The sequence below is a fragment of the Armigeres subalbatus genome, chromosome 3, assembly GCF_024139115.2.
Source record: "Armigeres subalbatus isolate Guangzhou_Male chromosome 3, GZ_Asu_2, whole genome shotgun sequence".
In the NCBI taxonomy this organism is placed as follows: Eukaryota; Metazoa; Arthropoda; class Insecta; order Diptera; family Culicidae; genus Armigeres; species Armigeres subalbatus.
The window spans coordinates 287,919,794-287,944,813 of record NC_085141.1 but is presented as its reverse complement, the minus strand read 5'-3'; the positions used below and the strand labels follow the sequence as shown (position 1 = coordinate 287,944,813).

The following is a 25,020-nucleotide window of genomic DNA, read 5'->3' as shown; positions in this document are numbered from 1 at the left end:
TTAGACCCAAACATCAAATGTTGGTTCCCTCTGTAATTATAGTTGACCCGGCAATAACGGAATAGCTGGCATCAATCATGAGTATGCTCATGCTCTCGAAAGATGTTGAAAAAAAAATCAAACTCATCTTAGACTGGCAATCCATTACGGGCAAATGATCCTTTTCGGGCAAATTACCCTTTCGGCCAAATGACGCTTTCGGCCAAATGAACCTTTCGGCCAAATTTTCGGTCTAGTGGCATCCGGCCAAATGGCATTCACTTCTCACCTTTTATTTCTCACTTCTCACAGTCAAACCTCCATGAGTCGATATTGAAGGGACCATCGACTCATGGAAATCCAGCTTTTTACGCAGGCCATGCTATAAACTTTGAATCACCCCTTTTGACGTTAGGCGTGTCCACTATAAATTTCGTAATTCCATCAAAGTATGCTCTGTTACAGTAATCAATAATCACATGGAAACGGGAGATAAGCGAATGTTTTCTTAAAGTGATTGTGTGGTTTTCAATAGTCTATGTTTTTTTTTCAGATAACGCAAGAGCTGCTGATTGTACATTGTTAACGACCATTATTGTTTGCTATACACGAGTAGGCAACCGAAGGGTCTTGGTGGAACCAACATGGGGTTTTTAATCAAGAAATCCCTAGGAGTTATGGACCACGCGTTATACTAGACTTTACAGCGATTTAGAAAGAAGAGTTCAGGGATGTGGAGCCGGCTCACAAGTACAGGCACTCCCTTCGAATGAAATCCATTAACTCCCTGTCTGTCTAGCTCTCTGTTCATGCCATAGGGCCACTTTCCCTATACTGTTTTACTGTGTCTTCATCAATTTTAAGTTTCCAAGTTTATTAAATGTATAGACTGCAATTGTCGTTCACAGACGCTCAGCAATAAATTAAAGGGAAAATAAAAGTTAATGAGGAGAAGTAGAGGGGTATATTTCCGCAAGTTTTTTTTCTGGAAAAATATCATTGAAAAAAAATTAACCACAATGTCAACAATAATCCCAGATTGATCCTTCTTTTTGGCATCAAATGAAACATATTTTTAAACTATCAGTGCCAAGTTGAACAATCCGATGGAAAGTTTAGTATATCTTTGCCACCGTTGCGGGTGGCCACCAACATCGACTCCTCATTCGCCAATGCACTAAAAAAACTGTAAAACCTTTCCAAAATACCTTTGCCTCACTAATGTCAGATCGTCGATCCTGATCCCGTTTGCAAACAGGTTTGTACAGTCAAGAGAGAATTTTTGTGACAAGCTTTTGTTTCCTACATTCAAATTCCCCCGCATCATCGTTACAGTTGTTTGAAACCCAGGAGATGAAAAGCGTATCTGTTGGCCTCTCATGGCTTAGAGGCGTCTCCTTCCGGGATTGCCAGTCTCAATAGTGCATCATTAGTTGCATTGGCATTTTTTCTTGATTCGCTTGGTTTACTGGTTTTTGGATCTAAAATGCAGATTTATTAATTAAATATAATTTGAGCCATTTACCGTGAAGTGAAGGAACAAAACATAATATCATGAATTAAAGTTAGACAGAACGAAAAACAAACAGTAAATTCATGGCTACTAGGATGAATCTATAAAAATGTACACATCATCTGTCATAGTTGAATTACCCCTTACCAAATTTATGACTAGCGTAAAAAGCTGGATATCGAGATGTGGAATAAAACATCCTTGAAAAGCTTTTTGGAGGGACCATCACAGTAACCCAGAAAATAATTTTTAGTATGGAATAATTTGCTTCCATGAGTCGATATCGAGTCATAGAACATCGACTCATGGAGGTTTGACTGTATAAGAAGTGAGATGTCTCGTTTCTCACATTTCATTTCTCACTTCTTACTTCTTACTTTTTTTCCTCTTACTTGTAACATTCACCTCTCATTCTTGCATCTCATTGAAAGAAGTGAGAAGTAAGATGTGACAGCTCGTTTTTCCTTCTATGTTCGTATTTATCATTTTTGACAGTGAGAAGTAAGAAGTAAGAACTCAAGAGTGAAAAGTGAGAAGAGAGACGATTTACTTATTATTTTCCACTTCTCCTTTCTAACTTTACATCTTCGACTTCTCAAATATTATCAATCACACCAGACGACATTCCCGGCCAAACGACATTTCCGCATAACAACATTTCCGACGTTTTAGCCAAATAAAATATTTGGCCAAATGATCGTTGGGAAAGTTAGAAAAGTTTATGCGCCTTCACGTTTACGCCAACAAAATCGAATGATTCGAACGAGAAGGATTCGTTATAACGTATTGGTCGTCCGTAAACGATTGTATACAATTTCGCCGAGAAACACACCACAGATTTTTTTTTCGCTTTTGGCTGTACAACATTTTGCGAAATGTTCCATATCTCTGAGAGGCATTTCGTAGAATGCCATTTGGCGGAGTTCAGTTAGAATTAATTATACTTCTAATAGTTATTGAATTCTACTTGATTGAATGCTAATATCGTTTTGCAACACGGCATATTTTTTGACTGCGGTATAAAGTTATAAAAAATGGTTTCTTTGAATGAGAGCATGGGGCCGGCATCAGGCGTTTTGAGGTGATAATTGGTTCTTTAAATGGGCACGTTTGTTCAGTATAGGGAAGAAGGAGATAGGGTAAATTATTTATTTTGGACATCTGAATATATTTTGGACTTTTGGCTATATTTTGCGTGTTTTTCTACGTAGCTTTCTTTTAGTAAATAGGAATCATGTGTCTTTTTAACCTCTTTCATAATCACATTTCTGACCATATTTTCGTATTCAATTAAATATAGCCAAAAGTCCAAAATATATTCAGATGTCCAAAATACCATCGTTACCCTAGTCCCTTTAATGAATGAACGCATCTACCCGGTTTAAGCGAAGGGGATACAAAAGGCCTTCTTTAAATTATCGCGTCTACCTGTCAGAAGGCGAAATTTGTTTTTCCAATTCTTATATTAACGATTCCGTCTACATTCGAATGTTCAACATTTGACATGAAATTATAATGGACTGTTTTTTAAGGAATTGTTTGGAAAACATACTAAGCGAAATTTGTTCCTGTCATAAGACAAGTGCTATTTTTTGAATTCCATCCCTTTGTGATCTTTACAGATAAGTATTTTGAATTCAACTGTAAGGTCGTCTTTTGTATCTCGTACTTGAACGACTTTGTGCATAAGAAAAATTGTCATAAATTGATGACGAGCTCGGTGGTCTAGTGGCTACCGCTTCTGCCTTATAAGCAGGAGGTCGTGGGTTCGATTCCCAGGCACGTCCCTTTCCTACTTTGTATTTCTATCTTAGTTCTTTCTGTGTTTCACGTTATACCAAAAACGATTCCTACTATTATAACCTTCCACACAATCCCAAAACCTCCCGTGGCACCTATGAGAGGTCGTAGAGTTCTCTGCATCTTTCTTAAGTAGGTGTCCAACTAACCATCCTTCCCCTTCCTCAGCATTCGCAAGGACGTGGCCAGGACAGATCTCGGCTATTGGAGAGTGCATTGCTTCCGTCTAAGTGATAGTGATTAGTCCCAAATCATTATCTGTGGTAACAGATGCAAGTGATACTACTCTCATACAATAGTCTTGGCTTGTACCACCTACGAATTTGTGCGAAATGTTCAATGCTAATGCTAATGCTAATCAAAATTGTCATAAATTGATATCATCAATAATACACGTTAGATCATTTGAGATCATTAAGTCATAATTAAAATAAATATAAAATAAAATAAACTCACCTCTTCGTGTATCTCCTCGTACACGAGACCCTGCGTCGCGTTCGGATCGACCCGCACGTTCCACATGCGCAACGCGTGCGGACCATCGCGGAACAGCCCCTCGGTTTTGTCCAGCGTTAGGTTCAGGCTCTCACCGAAAGCACTGAATGACACTCGATGCTGACTGATGTCCCGTATGCTGGTTCCACTAATTTTACTATAGCTATCACTTTCACTTTCATTCGCACCCCCTGCACTGTTTGCCTGTTGTGGCGTCTTTTGTTGAGGTTGCATTTCCGGCAGGATTTGCTCCTGCTCGGGCGTTGGAGCCGTCGCCGTCGAAGTCGGTGCTTCTTCCTTCACGACGAAGCCCTTCTTGGCCGGCACTTGGCTCTCACTTGCTTTCTCACTAAACTTCACTTTGCTCAGATCTTTCTTCACGTGGTGGTTTCCGCCACCGGGGAGTAGACTGTTGCCGCCACCTCCGCTGTCGGCTCCTTTCGAACCCGGTGCTGTCTCTATGCTTCTTTTGCGGCGGTAGTGAAACGAAGGCTGGTTGGTGTGGTGCGTTAGCTGAATCAGTTCGTAGTGCGGAACCGAGTCCGGGTGGTCCACGTGGAACACCTCCTGCAGCTGAGTGGCGCTCATCTGCCGGTGGATCTGCAGAAAGGGCGAGAAGAGATTCGATTAGTCATATGTTGAGGATAGTTACATAAATGAATTGGTTGATATATTTTTACATAGGGTGGGTGTACCAATCGTCGTCATACATGAGAACAATTGTTTTTTTTTAATAAGTAAAAGGCATGCGCGTCGACTTTACATATCAAGAGAAAAGTTTTACTTCCTGCTCCTTAGAATAGCTGTGAAAACCACAATAAAATTTGTTATAATCCTCAAAATTGACTAATCCATAATAGGAACGCATGCACCAGTTATGGCACTATTCTTAATTTTGGTTCCTTATTTGGCAAATCCCATTGTTTTCTTATGGGATTGGCCAAGTTGGGACCACTAGTGCGACAACTGGTGCAAAGGACGTCAAAAATTTAGCAAAATCATTTTTTACAATTATGCTTTGCTTGTTTTGGAGGAGATCAAAGGTGTTATCGTATCCTATGAATATCGATCTGAACTTGTTGTGTGGTGATTTGATTGGCCATTTCGCAAATAAAGCACTAGTGCGACAACTGGTACTATAGCTACGACTGGTACATCTAGCCTAGTCAGCCTGCAACATGATGTGACATGGAGTTTTTGTTTGTAAGATGGTTGTAGCTAAGTGTTATCTTAAATATGTAGTGAAGTGATTACTGCAAGAATCGATACTTAAAAATAATAAATAATTCGATATCAAATTTGTGAAACGGCTTTTAATTATTTTCTTTTATTTTTGTCTTTGTCTTCTTGTCTTCTTGTAACACAGTATGTCCGATTATATATCATCATTATAAGTGACATAAACGTGATGACGAAGAAGCCACCATGAAGGTTAGAGCTAGATAATGAATACAGAAAAAACGCTTGTAGCGATAACTTTTTTTTCTAAACAATTCAAACTAGCATTCACCAATCCAGCGACCATCCACTTATCCAACCGAAGGGTTGAGTTGATGCGCTTTAAAAACATAGATTAGAAAAACGTTAAGAGCAATATTTCGAAACCCTTCTCAAATGGATACCTTTGCTGTTTACTAACCTACTTCAAACACCTTAACGCATCGCCTCTTAGTGGCAGCATCTTTGGAACATTGAGTTGAGTAAACCTTCGTGCCAGCTCCGATCCCACAACGGATGCATATATCAATGTGGAATTTACACGCAAGGCCTCACAAGTGGCGAATGCGATCCCTTGGACTCCAACCGGGTCAGTTACATTACGACTATCTGCCCATACAGATCTCGCGTGTGCCGAAGCGTTAGCTGAAGTCTAAAACAAACGATACGCTTGTTTTGCCAACGACGACGGCCGCGACGATTGTGTCGTCATCACGGATCGAAAGACCAACGGAAAAAGGGGATCATTAAGGCGTTGCACTCCATTATTGAAGTCACGCAGACGCAGCTGCAGCAGCATAACCCAGGTTGGGGGAAGTCCCATTTATTCGGATTGATCGGTTAATTAGAGAGATCGCTCGCTCGCGACCCTCGTGTGATGCAGGTCGCGTTTCCTCTGGCTCATCGCGCGGGATGATGAGCTTCTCTATAATTTGATGCTGACAGAGTCTAGGTTTGACATTATAAAGCGCTGGAAGCCAGGCCCGTTTGGGACACAAATTACATAATGCGTCGCGTCAACATCCGTTGCGACCTTGTCACCATTCCGAGTCGCCACCTGTCGCTGTCGCATCTGGAGCAAGTCACGTCAGTTTGCTGGTCTTCGATAATCATGGGGATCGCGAATATCGTGCACGCAATCAATGTGCAATTGGACATATGCGATTGGAAAAGGTTACCTCCGTCAGAATTTGATAAAGATCCGATCGCAAGCGGGCACGACCATAGATCGAATCATCACGATAGCACATAGATGATTCAGTGAGACAAACAACATTCTAGTTATGTGCGCTCAATGAGTGCCTGTGCCTATAAAGTCACGGGACGTCAGCTAATTTCAATAATCTCGACAGGCATCTATCACAACATGATAAATGCTGTTTTAATCCATAGTTAAATATTCATCACGAAAGTGCAACGTTCCCAGCGCATCGCAGCCGATTGGACTGGAAGAAGACTTAATTATGATGGTGGGAAATGCTCGGCGCAGGTGACAAGATAATTAATGGTTGTGATTTATCTACGGTGGTGCTTGTTTACTGTCTGGTTCTTCTACTGCTGATGAGGCAAGTACGATTGCTGCTAGAATAACGATAATCGTTCTAATGAACTTTCGGATTAGCAGCGGTGTAGTCCGGACATCTACGTGATAGGAATACAGGACTAGGAGCCAACAGTAGATATTTATATGCCTGAAATAGTTATTTATGGACGTGATACCATATTATCTGTTGAATGTTTAATAAACATACAAAGCAATGTGCAGAGCCAGAGCAAAACAATAATAACTCTGAGTAATCCTGTGGGGTATCAAATAGGTGGCTGCATTGATAAGATCCAGAGATTTTCAAATTAATACACATTGGGATGGGAAACAGATACTGGTAGAAATGTCATTTCAGTTCATAGGCCTTGATGGGGCCCTCCTTAGCCGTGCGGTAAGACGCGCGGCTACAAAGCAAGATCATGCTGAGGCTGGCTGGATTCGATTCCCGGTGCTGGTCTAGTCAATTTTCGGATTGGAAATTGTCTCGACTTCGCTGGGCCATAAAGTATCATCGTGCTAGCCTCATGATATACAAATACAAAAATAGTAACCTGGCTTAGAACCCTCGCAGTTAATAACTGTGGAAGTGCTCAGTGAACACTAAGCTGCGAGGCGGCTCTGTCCCAGTGTGGGGATGTAATGCCAATAAAAAGAAGAAGGCCTTGATTGTCCCTAGAATCAGGGACGGAGATTCTAAATGAGTCATTTTGTGTCCTATGGAAAAGATTAAGGCAAAACTAATCTCCCTTCTCATACAGCGTTTCATAATTTGTGAAAGGCTCCTATTCTGTTTTAACCATTTACTAATCAGTTTTCAAAATAGCGTCAAATTAAAAAAAACAGAATTTGAAGTTTTGTACAACTGTTGTCTTCTTCTTCTTCTTATTGGCATTACATCCCCACACTGGGAAAGAGCCGCCTCGCAGCTTAGTGTTCATTAAGCTCTTCCACAGTTATTAACTGCGAGGATTCTAAGCCAGGTTGTACAACTGCAGTACCAACCGTAAAAAAAGTAAACGTAAGCTCAATTATGATTTTTTGAGATTTTGCTCGACGATTGTCCAATACCTTCCGATTGGGCGCAGCTCCGGTGAGTTTGAGCGGTTTTTGTCCTTGTGTGCAACATGGATGTTGTCGGCGTTATACCGTTCCTGCCCTATTTTCTTTTAATGACTGGATGCTTAGTCTGGCAAAAACAATATGGAACTATGGTTTTTTTCGTTCCAATAAGGCAAAAGTTAAAATCACCTACCAAATCAAATACTAATTGGCATACTTTAACATCTTTCTTCCTAGCAATAGCTATGTGAAACTCTTGACCTTGCGCCATGACACATGTTTCATCGGTTATTATGATGCCACTTTCAGAAATGTTGTCAAGTTTGCGTGGGAAAGATAGGGATTTCATTTCCTCTTATTTTGACGCAAGCCTGACTGATTATTAACTCCGGACGAACACACATACAACATGAGTGGTGTTCAAGTTTGTTAAGTGCACGATTAAAAAAATATACCCAATTTAAATCAACAAGTTTTTGCGCGTTCCAGTCGTTATTTCAATCTATTTGAGAAAACATTACAATTCTGTATTTTTTTCAATATCTGTACAAGAACCTTACGTATTTTGAAAATTACTAATTCGATTTATATGCCAAAGTTGTGTACATAAATGTTGTTTTTTCGACGTGACATTTCCCCGACAATAACGTTTCCGGAACATTAGTTTTCCTCGGAAATATCATTTCGTACACTGAGATGAAATCAGCATTACATTGTATATGCACAGTACAGGACAAAAGGATCGACTGACTACAACTCGATAATAAAGCATATGTGTAGTAAGCGAATTTTACTTACTTATTTACTTTTTACAACTTATTGGAGTTGGTTTGCAATGCATCGGCCAATAGTGAGTAACTATCAATGACCGCACATAAAATTCAAATACGCTCTGACGAGAACAAATCGAGACACTAAAATGGTGATGTCTGTCAAACATGAGTACATAGTTTCATTTGCAGGGGGTGGGGTATACGTCTCGAAAAAGCTATTTTGATTTTTTGTTTTGTTTTGCATATGAGTGTGGTCCACCTTAATGGAGATTTATACCAGCGATAATTCAAAACATCATTTACGAGACGAGCCAACCTTGGGCTCTTTAATTCTCCTTTTTCCTTCCCCTTCTCTTATTCCATTCCCATTCCCTCTTCCTATTTATTTATCTTTTTTTCTTTCCTTCTTCTTTCTGCCTTCTGGCATTTCCTTCTTCCTGTTTCTTCTTTTCTATTCCCACTCCCTTTTTCTATCTTCCTTCTCCATCTACTTTCTTTCTTGTTTCCTCTCCATTCATCCTTTTTCCATATTTCTCATCTTTCTTCTTACTTCTTAATCTTCGTTAATCATTCTTGCCTGCTCCTTTTTCCTCCTTTTTTCTCCTTTTTCGATTTTCCTTCTTCCTTTTTGATTTTTCTTTTTTCTTTATTCCCCTTTTCTTTCTCCTTCATCATTCTTCTCCTTCCTTTCCCTTCTTCCTTCATCCTTATTTCTTTTTCTTTCTTTCTTTTCTTTCTGTTTGTAGAATTGTATCAGATTTCAGCAACCCACTGTGCTGAAGTGCTTTATGTTCAAGTCATTGAGATGTTTGGCGATATTTGCTAAAATGCCAAGTCACTCATCTATTCAGGATCATTCGGCTCGGGCACTGGTTTTCCTTCATCTTGTAGAAATGGTGCCATTTTCTTTTCGAAAAGAATAAAATCTCTCATGCACGGTATCACTTAGACACTGAAATTCGCAAAGTTGAGTGCCTTAACGTTGATTATAAAGTACCTTCACACAGGCCTCAACAGCCATCAGGGTTTTCCCGTTAGTTGTTTCCTGCATTGGGATCAAAACTGTCAATTTCTCTTATTTACTTAATTATGAATCCTATACACCTCCGGTGGTGAAAGATTTCCATCTATCGCTTTAATCTGTTGCCAGGTTAGATTTCGGTCTTTTATTTCTCTATTGAGGCTTCGCCGCCAAGAGCCTCTGAGTCTGCTTCTGCTGCGATGTCCCGCTGGGTTACAGTCTAATGCTTGTTTACAGATTTCGTTCCCGCCCCTACGTAGAGTGTGGCCGATCCAGCCCCACTTTCGATCACGAATTATATACCGCAGGCATCTGCTGATGAACACCTGCAGCCGTTGAGTCTTCTCCACTGACACACACCATGTTTCGCTAGCGTATAACAGCACAGATTTCACGTTAGAGTTGAAAATTCGTATTTTGGTGCGTTCACTTATCTGCCTGTTTTTTCAGATATTTCTTAAACTCGCAAAGGCTGCCCTTGCTTTCTTGATCCGTGCGCTCATGTCGATCTTGGTACCGCCGTCTGACGCCATTTGGCTACCAAGATATTGGAAGCTTTCAACATTCTGCACTGGTTGCCCGGCTACTGTGAAACTGGAAGGAGTCACCGTGTTTACATCCAACGATTTAGTTTTGTTGACGTTGATGACTAAACCTGCCGAGGAGGAGCGATCGGAAAGGTCGTTGAGCTTACTCTGCATATCAGAGCGCCGTGGCGCGAGTAGTGCAACGTCATCCGCCAATTCGAAGTCGTTTAGGTGCTCCATGGTTATAGGCAGCCATAACAGCCCGCGGTGTGGTTCACGGTCAATCGCATCTACCAGAATCTCGTCGATTACGATGAGGAACAGTAACGGTGATAGAATACATGTTTGCCTCACACCAGCTACGACCCGGATAGGGTCGGACAAGACCCCATTATGCAGCACTCTACACGAGAAGGCCTCGTACTGTGCTTCGATGAGGTCGAAGATTTTCTCAGGAACCCCCTTGCGTCTCAGGTCGCTCCACATATTCTCGTGATTGAGACGGTCGAAAGCTTTTTCGTAGTCAATGAATACCAAGTAAAGGGACTCTTGGAATTCGTTGACCTGCTCCAGAATTATGCGGAGCGTGACAATATGGTCCACACAGGATCTTCCGGCACGGAATCCGGCTTGCGGCCGCCGGAGAGTCGCATCGATCTTCTCCTGAATCCGGACTAGGATAATTTTGTACAGAACTTTGAGAATGGTACACAGCAACATAATGCCTCGCCAGTTCTCGCATACAGTCAGGTGACCCTTTTTAGCACCTTCACTAAGATACCCTGCATCCAGTCGACAGGGAAAGTTGCGGTGTCCCGGATGTTACGAAATAAACGATACAGTAGTTGAGCGGATGTCATGGGGTCAGCTTTGAGCATCTCGGCTGATATGCGGTCGACCCCTGGGGCTTTATTCGATTTCATGCTTTGAATGGCTGTTTGAATCTCTAGCAGTGATGGAGCTTCGGTATTGACGCGTGTTATACGTCGGATCCTAGGCAGATCATGCCGAGGTGGTGATGGCCTGGCTGGCACTTGAAAAAGTTGTTCGAAGTGCTCGAACCAGCGTTTCAGCTGGTCAGTTGGGTCGGTTAATAACTGAACATTCGCGTCTTTCACAGGCATCGTTGCATTCATCTTCGCCTCGCTTAAACGTCGTGTGATATCGTAGAGGAGGCGAATGTCCCCGGTTGCTGCGGCTCTCTCTCCTTCGTCAGCCAGAGAGCCTGCCCACGCTCGCTTGTCCCGTCGACATGAGCCGAGTATCGTTGACGGGCTAAGTCTTTGGCTCCTCTGGTTTTTGATCGCTCTATCGCGGCTTTGGCTTCTCTTCGCTCCTCTATCTGCCTCCAGGTCTCATCGGTGATCCTTTGGTTTCTCTGTGTGCGCAGTTCGCCCAGATTGTTCTCGCTGGTGGCGCTGAAGGCATTCTTGATGGCGGTCCATTGGTCTTCCACGCTGGCACCTTCCGGAATATCTGGAGCACGCGTCTCCAGTTCTTCAACGAAGAACCGTTTCACCGTGGCGTCTTCCAGTCGGCGTGTATTGAATCGTCGTCCAACTCTTTCCTCCTGCCGACGAATCCGCACAATGCGTAGGCGTATTTCGCCAATGAGGAGGTGATGATCAGACGCGATATCGGCACTACGTTTATTCCGTACAGCAAGAAGGCTCCGTTTCCATTTTCGGCTGATGTAGATGTGGTCGATTTGATTTTCTGTAAAGCCATCACGGAAGACCCACGTGACCTTGTGAACCGGTCGATGAGAGAAAGAGCGATTCCCCGATCATAATGTCGTTGTTACCGCAGAATTATGCGACCAGTTCTTCGTTTTTACTCATTTCTCCGAGACCATAACGTGCAACAATGCGCTCATGCTTCAAGTTGTCGGATGCGATCTTCGCATTGAAGTCGCCCATACAGATCTTGATATAACTCTTCGGAATTCTATTTATCTACCACGGCATTGAGCTGGCTGTAGAAGTTCTCTTTGTCATTGGATTGGACATTGGATTATAGTAAGGTTTCGAACCCGTGTTCTAAATTCAATATCAATTTCTCTGTCATTCGAGAATGACCATCAATTCCTCTCATCAAGACAGTTACCTTCGTTTTTCACGTCAGTATTTTTTGTTTGCAAGATAGTAGAATAGCGGCTTTTTCACGTAGCTTTCAAATCTTCTGCGAGAACTTTTACTCTTCACCGTCTTCCGTGCAAACTAATACTATCTCAAAGTTTTGTAGCCAAATTTTATTATTTGAGGGACGATTGCAAGATTTTACCGAATACAGCTTTCATAGAAAATTATTTAAGAAAACTGATGAGTGTTTCAATTTTATTAATTTACGCCTATAATAATCGAAAGATCAATGGGACGAAAAAAGAAATAAGTATTTGTTTTGAGCCTAAATGGAAATTTAAATTTAGTGAGCTTTGAGCCTTCGAAGTTCTATCAACTGGGCCAGGGTTTGCAGAAATCGCTCTCATTAGATAACGAACAACGATAAAAGAGAGGCAAAATCTGTTTCGAATTATTATGGCTTGTAAGTATATCAAACTTTTATACAAGTGCGAAAAAACAAAATCTGATAGGCAGCCCTCACCGAGAAGTGATGATATCTCGTTAATTTTGCGTTGGGGACCATACTTTTCGCACAGCTGTGTAAAGCAAGTTGAAATGTATCATCAGGACCTGTTCCACATGCGTTTGGAGTTTTTTTTAGAAGAAATTTATCATGGGGTATAGCCTCTTAAATCAGTTCTTTATGATTACAGTTTTTGCAAAAAGTCTCACACGGTATGCTACATATCGTAAATGTTTAAAGAGATGATAAGTGAGAGAGTTTTTTTTTCTCTTTTGGATTCGATCCCTGAACTGGGCCCTGTCATGTCACATTTCGTAGAATGTTTGGAATCAGATTCCTTCAATATATCAAAAACTAGTCGACCCGGCAGACGTTGTCCTGCATAGTAGGCGAAAATGTGTATTCTGAGCTGCCCATGCGAAATGTCTTAATTTTAGTTTTTCATAATTTCTCCACGCTTACTCGTGATTTTTGCATGAGAAAATATCATATAAACCCGTCGGAAACCATAACGGACATATTTGCTGAAGGAATGGAGAAAATCTATCCAGCCGTTTTCGAGTTATGCGGATACGAACACAGACCATTTCATTTTTATTATATAGAAGATTTCCGAACAAATTAAGCAAACCAGCCTTCTTTTTTTCAACGTGAACATAAGCTACTTTGACCAATTCAAATTATGTAAAATAATATTTTTCGTTTCAAATTCTAATAAATAGGTTTGCAGCGCGAGCTTTGATTTGAAACTTACGTATTTAATAATGAATAATAAAAAAAGCTTCTCGAGCCAAATAGAAAAGCTGGCGGGCCAAATATGAGATTATTTTTCTTACATGCCGCGTGCCACAAAAAATGGAGCCGAGGGCTGCATCCGGCCCGCGGGCCGTACGTTGGGCAGCGCTAACTTTTTTTACTTCTTTCTTCTTTATTCTTCCTTCTTTCATCTTGTTTTCCTTCTTTTTTGTCTTAAGTCCCACCACTCACATCTCAACAACTCGCTGCTCATTTCCTTATTATCATTACATGTCATTTGCTCATTTCCTAATTATTACCTCATGCATAGGTTTCTTCACTATTTACTTTTAACTTCTCACTTCGCAACTACCACATCCCACTTCTCACCATTCACTACTCAATTCTCATTTCTCACTTTCCACTACTCACTACTTCCATATCTCAGTACTCACTTCTCACTACTCTGTACTCACTTCGAACTTCTCATTTGTCACTCCTCAGTTGTCAACAAAGGATACAAAATTTAGCAATACGCTCAAACGGCATTCGTCCACATTAGCCTAAACCATATTATTATACATGCTATGAAAAGTGTTTTGGAAAAAAAGTAATTGTGTTCCCTATCCAGGCTTGCCACACTTACCATATTTAACGGGACAGTCCCTTTTTAAGACCTTATTATGTTGTCCCGTCGTAATGTAAAAAATATTATTTGAACATTATTCAAACAAATTCAATATTTTAGGCAGGAATCTAAAATCAAATACATAGAAAGTGTTTATTTATGTCTTCATTAGAGAGAATTGCAGCCCTCGGCTGGCTCATCTCTCAACTAAGAAAGTGGATGAAACCCATCAAAAAGTGTGATATTTTATGTTATTAGTGATGCTTTTAAGGTGAATTTCGTTGGAATCCAACTTCAAAGCTACATAGTTCTTTTAAGGGGCACATAACTTCAAAAGCAAACAACAAGCAGCAGCAAAAATCAGTTTATCACCTGTGCTCACTTGCAGCACACAAAAAAAGGTTTTAAGATTATTTAGATTTTAAAATTGTCATTTGTGCGAGAAAAAACGTGAGGTGAGGGCGACCTGGCAACGATTTTTGAACTCCATCGTGTTTGCGCTTGAAAGCATACTATCAATGCCGGTTTGTATTTTCCATTGATCGACTTTTCTTAAGGTTGTAAAAAGTTAATGACAACAAATACTTCTCCCAGTAATTATTGCATACAATTTTATTTCAATATTTTTTGCTGCTTTTTCCGGAGGCACTAAAATTTAGCAAATTTCATCAGTAACTTGGTAGACAAATATTTCCTGAAAATCAGGTCACACCTCACCATCAATAAAATTAAGCGCATGGACAGACATTCTAATTTTCAGATAAGGTTCATTTTCGATTATTCTTTTTGAATCTCCCTTTTTTTAAATGTTTTTGACATGTCCTGTTTCGCAAGCGTGTTTGTCCCGTTTTTTTCACCAAAATAATCTGGTCAGCCTATCCCTATCTCGATACCTCCCTAACTCGATGGTCTTTTCAAAGTTTAAGGGAAAGTTTACAGTAGTCAGAGAGTTTGCCGCCGTACCAAATTGACAATCTAAAAAACGCTCACCGGACACGAGACCAGGACAAAGCTCGTGGAGGGTCTACGTGCAGTTGGAATTTCCAGCAGAAAATTATTGCGTACTGTCTATGACGCTGCAGATTTGAAGTCGATGCATGGAGGAGTTGCAACAGCGAGTTGCAATAGCTGTTGGAAGAACAATCATCCGAAAATCAGAAGACTGCGGCACGCATTCAGAATCTCTAACAATAATCTGGTGAAAATGGTTCTCGACAACGATCCGACGGGCTCAAGATGGCGAAGTGTGCAGCGAGCAAGGCGGATCGATGAGGTGGAAGACGATTTGCGGTCCCTCCGCATACTGCGTGGCTGGCGACGTGCAGCCATAGACCGAGTTGAACGGAGAAGGTTTCTAGATACTGCACAGACCGCTCCGGCCTAACTCTGAGTAAATAACAATAATATAATTCAGTCCAATCAAAGGTAATTGCCTATTTCCGGGGATTAAACCACCCGACTTGGACGTTAATTTACAATGTTATGAAAACTCATATGTGAATATGTACGTTATGTGGAAGATATTGATTTGGAAAATGTATTGGAGGTAATCACTTTCCCTTCGATGGGACTCGAACCCATGACCCTACATAATATAATTGTAGGGGTCGTTCAGCAATGTGATTGCGCGGAAGATGCTGCAATCCATCTTAACACCTTTTTTTGTAGATAGGACACACGACACCTTCCATCTACTCCTGCGGCAAAACCTTTTCCTTCCAAATCTTGGTAACGACACAGTGCAACACCCTTACCAGTGGCTCTCCACCGTATTTAACAGCTTTCTTGATGGTTGGTCAAACCCAGGGGCTTTGTTGTTTTCAGCTCCTAGATTTCCTGGAGATCCGGAGATGTAAAACGTATGTCTTGCGTGCGTGCTCCCAGGTTTGCTGCCACATCGCCATTCAGGTGCTTTTTGTAGTGCTCCCGCCACCTTTTGATCACCTCATATCACGTCTTGTCCAGCAAATTATACGCAGCTTATTGGGCCTGCGCAAACCTCCAGTCTCGTTGGAGGACCGTCGAGTCAGGTCTGTTTAGTGTCCAACCAAACACCAGGACTTGATTTAAAAGAGCTCACTGTCAAACCCCACCATTTCCTACGCAGGCATCACAACTCGCAGTGGCCTGGGGAGCGATCGTTCATTTCCCATTAATTCTGTACAAAGGAACTGGTGTTTACCTTCTAAACTACCAAAGAATTGATTAAGACCAAAAATAAATAAAACTGTTTCAATTTTGTTTTTGTGACTTTATTACAACGAACACGAAGGCCTAGTGGCATCTTTCGCTTACTTTTGACTCATGCGACCATGAAGCAACGCAATCATTATGCGTTGTTCTTTTTTGGTTAAAGTTACATATCCGCCGCACTTGGCGGCAATGCCAAAAATAGACAAGGTGTCGCGTCGGTCGGTACTGAAGTCTGAAACAAAAAGGTTTGCATAATGATTCATATTTACCCCCGTGCCATTCGTTCCATTCGGTTAACTTCCGATACGCGTTATTACTTAATTTGCTAAAGCCCATTACGACATTCGTTAATTCGATTATTTCGTTGCGATGGCGTTCCGAGAAGGTGCTAATTGGTTTTGACATTCTCGAAAATACTCCTTTCCCAGCCATGCATGAAATGGGCGACATTGAATCCAATTCCAAACAGGCCTAGACCTAGGCCTAGTCCGATCGCGCACACCCCGCGAAAAGCCTCCACCCAAGCAGTGATGAAGTGGCGGAACAACTGGACATCCTTGCTGCGCTACTGCTGGCGTTGAACCTGTTCCACTGTGCGGCCGCCGTAGTGACAACCGCAGTCAGCGGGTGCATAACGCTGCCTTGTATGCGCTTCATAGTATTCGAGCGGTGTGGTTATTGGTCGGCGAAGGGACCCGAATTTGGTAGCGAGAAGCAATTGGCGAAAAGTTGTTCCAACGTAAATTACAAGCTGAAATCTGGTGGCTCTGACAGCGTAAAACGCATATGTACGACACACACGCACATGCTTTATAATAGTAAACACAGAACAGCAACACAAGTGCAGCTGACACAAGTTCTATCTCGCTAAATCAAGTGGAGACTAACTCACACATCACCACTAATGTTCGCAGTACTTGTTTATTTGCGATTCTTGATTAGATCAGATCGGGCAATCGAAAAGGCAGAACGTGGAAGCAGCACACATGTAGTGTATCCAGATGAAAAATGCCTCATTTAGCAGACTGTTTTTTGCTTTAATGCAGTTGTTGCTCTCTGATGAATGAATGGAAACGGTGTTATTGTGTGTGATAAGCGTGGAACAGTCTAATTGTTTCATTTTCTGGCATATTTTTAATCAAATATTGTAATCGAATAACTTAATGAAATTTGCGCCAAAAACTATACATATTTTTAAAATTTAAATTTGAGTTCTTAGAGGATCAAACAAAATCACAATCAAACCTCAATAATGTTGTTGAAAAAACTCATAACCTGATATTTCGACGATGGGACAGCACCGGAAAGAAGTACCAAAGGGACGAGCCATAACAACGATATTTTTCGTTTATTTAAGGGAAGACCCATTAATTACGGAACGCAAAAAACAGTTATTTTTAACCCTTCTCCCCCGATGTCACACTTCACGGGTAGAAATCCGTTCCCCGAAATGAGAAAATGATTCATGATTTCATGAATCCATCGTGTTTTCATGTTATGAAAATATACCATGAATATAATTTATGATTTCATGATTTTTTTTCGCATAAGGCATTTTGGAATAATTTAAAAAAGTTTAACACAGTCAAACTCGAGTCCACTGAGTGTGAGTCTGGCGTGCTTTTTCTCAGTCGTTCTTGCTTCTTGGGAACGGAGTGTTAGAAGTATAACCAGTTATGTATTTTGTCGACTGGTGGGGACTGCACAGTACCATAAATAATATTCCTGGAATCATGAATTATAATCTTGATTACATGAACTTGTCGGTTCGTGATTTTCATGATTTTTAGCATATGAAAATTTTGCATGAGTCGTCACACTTCAGGCAACCGCTCTAAGCGTTACGTAATTTATGGATGTTCCCTAATAAGCATGGTTAAATAGTTGGGCAAATGATTCACTCAAATTTAAATCCGAGCTAGCACAGATACCTATTCAATACGCATGGGTTATGTATGACCCAAGAAGAAAATCAGTTGTCAAAAATCGGTTTTAAGAGATAAAGGCTTACTTTCTTCAGCAAAAATGTTCGAAACTGACTGTTCCATCCAGGAACATATTGAACAGGTCAGGATGATCTAGAGCAGTGATCTGCTTACTGCTAAGGGGCACACAGCAATTTTGAATTGTTGAAGAGGGCGCGCGAATATTTCCAAAGAAAAAATATTTCATGATGCAATCAATTGCATATTATTCGACAACTCGGCCGTACGAAACCCATTTTTCTGTTAAATATCTCCATCAAAATCCGAGTACCAACCTCCACCGCGGTTAGCTCCTTTTTGTAAATTGAATATATTTCGAATGCTTGATTTGTCCAATCTCCACATCGAAGAACCCTATAAAGTGCACTTTGGAGACCACTGATCTAGAGCATTCAAACTATCCTTGAGTTGTGACTTTGATGTTCTAAGCTAAGGAATAAACACCACACTTCACCATATTCTTATTAAAAACTCGTATTAAAAAGCTTTATGATAGAATCCTTCGCTTGTCCAGCGATATAACAGATCTTTTTCAACATCTACGATACTCCAAACAGTCTTTGTACTCAGATCTTAATATTCAAATCGATGAACATGAAGATCTACGATGTCCCTACTATTTGTATTAGCTGGAATAGCTCCACGGGACTTTATAACGACATTTTAGACACATTACAGAATACATCTACGAAGCTCTAAACTGTCCATGAGTTCAGATCTTAATATCTCTGAATATATTTATGAGTTGGGACTTCATAACAGCATTATACTGCCCCAAATCGCATAACGTCGATTTTTGCCGATTTTGATGTTTTGTTGGAAATAAGCTTAATATTGTCATCTGTTTCTGAAAAAACTGACCAAATAACAGACTTTGTTCTAGAAATTTGAAAATAGAAGCCCATTTGTGTTGTTCTATCTTGATATTAATTCGCATAACAGTCATATTCCAGATTTTGATACTCTGTCACACGAAAAATGGGGAAGGGTCGTTTTGCCGAAGCCTATTCGGTCGAAAGCCATTTGGCCACATGCCACTAGGCTGAACAAACCATTAGGCCGAAACCCATTTGGCCGAACGGGTCATCCGTTCGAAAAGGTTGTTTTGTCAAATATGATCATATGGCAGAAAAGGACCTTTGGCCGAATAGGACATTTGGCCGAATAAAACGTTTGGCCGAACAGATTATTTGGCTGAATAGATCATTTGACCGAACATGTCATTTAGCCGAGCATGTCATTTGAAAAGTGAGAAAGTGAGACGTCTCACTTCTCACTACAGTGAACTCTCCCTAACTCGATGTTCTGTAACTCGATATTTTCGTTTACTCGATAAAAATCAAAGTCCCTTGAAACTAGCATACTGTGTTTTCTCCGTAAGTCGATATCTCCATAACTCGATATTCTCGAAGTCGAAGTAATTTTCCAAGCATTTTCACCTCGCTAACTCGATATTGTCAGAAACAGATGTTGTCAGCCATTTGATTGAATATGGTTTGGCGGACCGGGTCATGAGACCGAATGCCGTTTGGCCGACATTAGTTAGAAAAAAAAACTTAGATTGCGAGTAGTGAATAGTGAGTAATGAGACGTAAGTAGTAAGAATTAGGGGCGATTCAAATATGACGTCCACTACTTTTTGGAAGTTCTAGACCCCCTCCCCTGGATTTCTTGCTGGATTTCCTATTCATATGGCACAAATATGCGATTGTGAGCAGTGTAGTGCACAGCGAGAAGTGTTGAATGAGACATTATGTTAGAAATAAGAAAAAAAGTGAGAAGTAGAAGGTGAAGGTGGTGTTAAAGTGAGAAGTGAAAAATGAGAAGGGAGAAGCGAGAAGCGAAAAGTGAGAAGTAAAAAGTGCGAAATGAGAAGTGAAAAGTACGAAATGAAAAGTAAGAGTTAGCAAGTGAGAAGTGAAAAGTGAGAAGTTAGAAATGAATAGTGAAAAGTGAAAATTCAGAAAAATTATAAGTGAAAAGTGGAAACATATAAATGAGAAGTGAAAAGTGAGAAACGAGAAGTGAGAAGGGAATGGAAGTGAAAATGTAGAACTGAGAAGTGCGAAGTTAAAAGTAAGAAGAAGCAAGTGAGAAGTAAAAAGTGAGAAGTTGATAAGTTGAAAAGGAAAAGTGCGAAGTGAGTAATGAGAAGTACGAAGTAAGAAGTAGGTAATGACAAGTGAGAATTAACGAGTGAGCAGTAAGAAGTGTGAAGTACGGAGTGAGAAGTAAAAAGTGAGTAGTGAGTGGTGCGACGTTTCATTTCACACTACTTACTTTTTACAGTGAGAAATTAGAAATAAGGAATGGGAAGCAAGACGTTTTACTTCTCACTCCTTTTTTCTTATTTCTGACTGTAAAAAGTAAGAAGCGCGAAGTGAGTAGTGCAACATTTCACTTCTTACTTCGCACTTCTCATTTTTCACAATGAGATGTGAGATTTGAATAATAAGACGTCTCACTCCTCACTTCCAACTTCTCAATTTTCACAGATCTCACTCATCACGACCTGTTCGGCATAATGACCTATTCAGCCAACTGACCTACCTACCGGCATAATGACCTATTCGGCCAGATGACCTTTTCTGCCAAATGTCCTGTTTGGTCAAATAACCTATTCGGCCAAATGACCTTTTCGGTAAAATGACTTTTTCGGCTAAATGGTCTATTCGGCCGAATGACTTATTCGGCCAAATGACCTATTTGGCTATATAATGCCTGTTTGGTGAAATTGTATCTTCGGCCAAACAGCTTTCGGCCTAGTAGCATTCGGCAATATAGCATTCTGTCGAACGGTATTTGGCCAAACGGCTCTTCCCCACGCAGAATAAGCATAATTATTATCAATTAATTAGTCCCAGCGCCGTGGCGTGAGGGTGGCTAGGTTGACCCCCGCCAAGGGCGCCAGGCCTTAGGGGGCGCCGAAATCAAGATTTCATCTTTGAGGAATAGATCAGATTTATAAGTTAAGGGGCAATTAATAACAAACCAACAAGAAAGCCTAAAGTATAAAACCCACTAATTTTACAGGATTTGCAGTCCGTCCATTTTTTTCATGGCTGCATGAAGCCACTACTTAGAAATTCAGATCTACACTTGTACAATGCATCACAACTGTAGAGCAGATGATCCTAGGTTTCATATCCTATGTTACAGAAACGACAGATATCATACTTAACGTAGCCAATATGTTTCAAATGATATCAACTTGGCAGTTTCCGGTTATAATGCCAGTAAAGATGCAAAGACAGGTTGTCTACTCATCTGTGAAAACAAAATTTCCTGATTTTCCTGTTGATTTGCATTATTTTCTAGGTAAAAACAAACAAGCCATACATTTTTGCAGCAAAATAATCAATTCAAACAAGTAAAAATTGTGAAAAACGTTTATCAAAAGAAACGATTGCTGGCCTCATAAATTTTTTTCTCGTTAACTGCCATTCAATTAGAAATTCCTTCATGTGTTCCTTCGAAAAATCTTCCAGGAATTCCTTCGAATCGAAAAGGATGAATTCAGTAATTTCTTCAAAAATTTAATTCTGAGAATTTTCCTTAGGATCTTTCTCCAGGATTTCATTCAGAAATATCTTTACAAAAACTTTATAAAACATTTCAAGGAATTGCTCCGGAAATTCCTCAGAAAATTCTTTCAGGGAATGCTTCAAACATTTTCTGAAAAAATCCTTCGAAATACCTACTTCCCTAAAATATTTTGGAGATTTCTTCAGATATTGGGAATTTATTTGGATTTTAATTCGGTAATTTTTTTAGAGAAACTTCAGAAAACCTACCAAGATAATGGTTCAAAAAATTATTTAAGAATTTCTTCGGGGATTCCTTTAGAACTTTTTTCATACATTCCTTCAAAAAATCATTTGGGAATGCCTTTGTAAATTATTTTAAGAGTTTCTCCAGAAATACCTTTAGCAATTTCTTCAGAAATATTTTAAGGAATTCCTTTGGAAACTCCTTTAGGAGTTCCTTTAAAAATCCGATTGGAAATTCGTTCGGAAATGCAGGCGATGCAGAAGTGTGAGATTGCTAATGTCATTCCTGTTCACGTGGCCAACATCTAGTTTGTTGGGAGAAAAGTACCGCTACCGGTAGTGTCAAACCAATGTTGGTGATTCAACTTGAACATACACTACAACATGATGAATATTGAACGGCGAAGCTTATAGAAGCATATTTTGACAAAATAATTTTAATGGTTACACTAGTGTATAAGTACTAGACGCCTCTACTGGAAATACCTTCGAAAAATGCTTCCGAAATTCTTTTGAAATTCTTTTGGATTTTTTTAGGAGCTCATTCAGAAATTAGCTTTACGAATTACGTTGTAAATGTTAATAAACTCCTTCACGTATTTCATCTGAAATTATTTCTGGAATTCCTAAAAGAAATTGTTTCTGGTATTTCTTTGAAAATTCCTCCATTAACTTCATCGAAAAATCCTGGACAACTTTATATAGTAAATCTTTTGAAAAATCCTTTGAATCTTTGGAAGTTTTTTTATAATTTCCAAAAAATCTATCAGAAATTGATTGATAAATTTACTTTGGAATCCATCTGAGTATTTTTTTGTAAATTCATTTAGGATTTTTTTCGAGAATACCTTTAAAAATTCCCATTGATTTTTTTAAAGATTCCTTCGGGATTTTTTTCGGAGATTCATTAAGCAAAATACCTTCACAAATTCATTTTTTTGCCTGTGGCCCAATTTTTTGACATAAAAAGAATATGAAATCCTCTTTCAAATGCCGTGCGACTCTTTTTTTTTGTTTGTTTTAATCAGAGGTATCAACTTTTGAAAAAACGAAATTTTGACAGAAAAACGATTATAACTTTTGATCGGCCACACGAAGACCACTTTTTCGAAGAATCGAAAACAAAAAAAGTAAATGAAAAATATTATTTTTTGAGAGACACCCTAATCCAAGAAGGGGAAATTACTCTAAATCAGCAAATAAAACAGAAAAAGTTGTAGAACCACCCCATTTTTTGATAGCACAATGGTGACGGTCTTACTATTCCAAACAACTTTGTAGAACAACATTTTTATTTCTAAATAAAAAATATAGTTTTGGCGTTTTTCTGCATAAATCTGTATCCTGGACCATAGTGCACTGTTTCTAAAAAAATACTCCTTTTCAGTAGTGCGCCAGAGCTTAACGTTTCGATTCAAATCAGATTGTTTTTGATGATGATTTTGGCAAAATGTTTTAGCTATTATATTTAATTCATTTTGGGATAAGTATGGTGAAAAGTGAATGAACCATGAGCTCGCCCAACTCTACGGCGAACCCAGTATCCAGAAGGTAGCTAAAGCCGGAAGGGTACGATGGGCAGGACATGTTGCAAGAATGCCGGACAGCATCCCTGCAAAGATGGTGTTCGCTTCCGATCCGGCAGGTACGAGACGGCGTGGAGCGCAGCGAGCGAGATGGGCAGACCAGGTGCAGAACGACTTGGCGAGCGTGGGGCGTATCCGAGGATGGAGAGATGCGGCCTCGAACCGTGCATTGTGGCGTCAAATTGTTGATTCAGTGTTATCTGTTTAGATGTTAACTAAATAAATGAAATGAATGGTGAAAAGTGTTTGAAGTAAAATTTTATGAAATTATTCATACGTAAGTTATTTTACTCTTACATATAAATGTATAACACGTATAAAGCAAGTAAGTATGAGAGTGCCAACGCCTTCGGGGTGCAATTTACTCCAATTGGTGTTTTTTTTTAACTAATTTTATTTGCTTTTTTTTTTTTTTTTTTTTTTTTTTACTAATTTTATTTGCTAATTATCTAATACATGCATTCATCTCTTAGACTAGGTGTTCCGTGTTTTCTTAACACTATCATCCTTATTTGCTATGTTACATGTTTAGTTATTATTAATACATTTCAATTGCCTCTGGCAGTTAGAATTTTTCCTCTGGTTGAATTGCACCATGTAGGAATTACAATGTTTTCTACTTAAACTAAACTTAACCTAATTTATACTAAGGGTACAAGGAGCTAATCGTTGCAATAGAAGATTGCAACGATTTTTGTCTAAAATTGGAAATTATTTTGTTGGACATTTGTTGCAATGTCTCAATATTAGAAATTCTATGAAGTTCATTGGTACTATACCACGGAGGCAACTTCAGAATCATTTTCAAAATTTAATTTTGAATCCTCTGAAGTGCCTTCTTTCTGGTATTGCAGCAACTAGTCCATATTGGCACAGCATACAACATGGCAGGTCTAAAAATTAAGACAAAGTTTTGATTTTCTGTTTATAAGTGGATATAGACACTTAATATATTTGTTACATTTGGCTTGAAGGCCTTCAATGTGATTTTTAAAAGTTAATTTTTGATCTAGCAGAAGTCCTAAATATTTAGCTTCGCTAGACCAATTAATTGGAACCCCATTCATAGTGACAATATGTCTGATAGAAGGTTTCAAATAAGAAGCTCTCGGCTTATGTGGGAAAATTATAAGCTGAGTTTTGGAAGCATTCGGGGAAATTTTCCATTTTTGCAAGTAAGTGGAGAAAATATCCAAACTTTTTTTGCAATCTACTACAAATGACACGAAGGCTACGCCCTTTGGCTGAGAGACCTGTGTCATCTGCGAACAAAGATTTTGACACCCTGGTGGTAAATCAGGTAAGTCAGAAGTAAAATGTTATACAAAATGGGCCCCAGTATGCTGCCTTGGGGAACACTAGCTCTTACAGGTCATCTTTCATATTTCGAATTCTGATAGTTTACCTGCAGTGAGCGATCTGATAAATAATTTTAGATCAGTTTAATAATGTACAGAGGAAAATTATAATTCATCAATTTTACAATCAAACCTTCATGCCAAACACTGTGAAATGCTTTCTCTATATCAAGAAGAGCAACTCCAGTCGAATATCCTTCAGATTTATTGAGCCGAATTAAATTCGTTACTCTTAATAACTGATGGGT

The 25,020-nt window shown here is 39.7% G+C and overlaps 1 protein-coding gene across 5 annotated transcripts in view; it reads right to left on the bottom strand.

Annotated features, from left to right (window-relative positions):
* Positions 1-25,020, bottom strand: part of LOC134224743 (A disintegrin and metalloproteinase with thrombospondin motifs like) — a 590,502-nt gene that overhangs the window by 418,030 nt on the left and 147,452 nt on the right. For all 5 annotated transcript variants that reach the window (XM_062704282.1, XM_062704283.1, XM_062704280.1 and 2 more), the window contains one exon: positions 3,749-4,387. In XM_062704282.1, the coding sequence (XP_062560266.1) occupies positions 3,749-4,387 (639 nt within the window). The remainder of the gene's footprint in view (positions 1-3,748; positions 4,388-25,020) is intronic.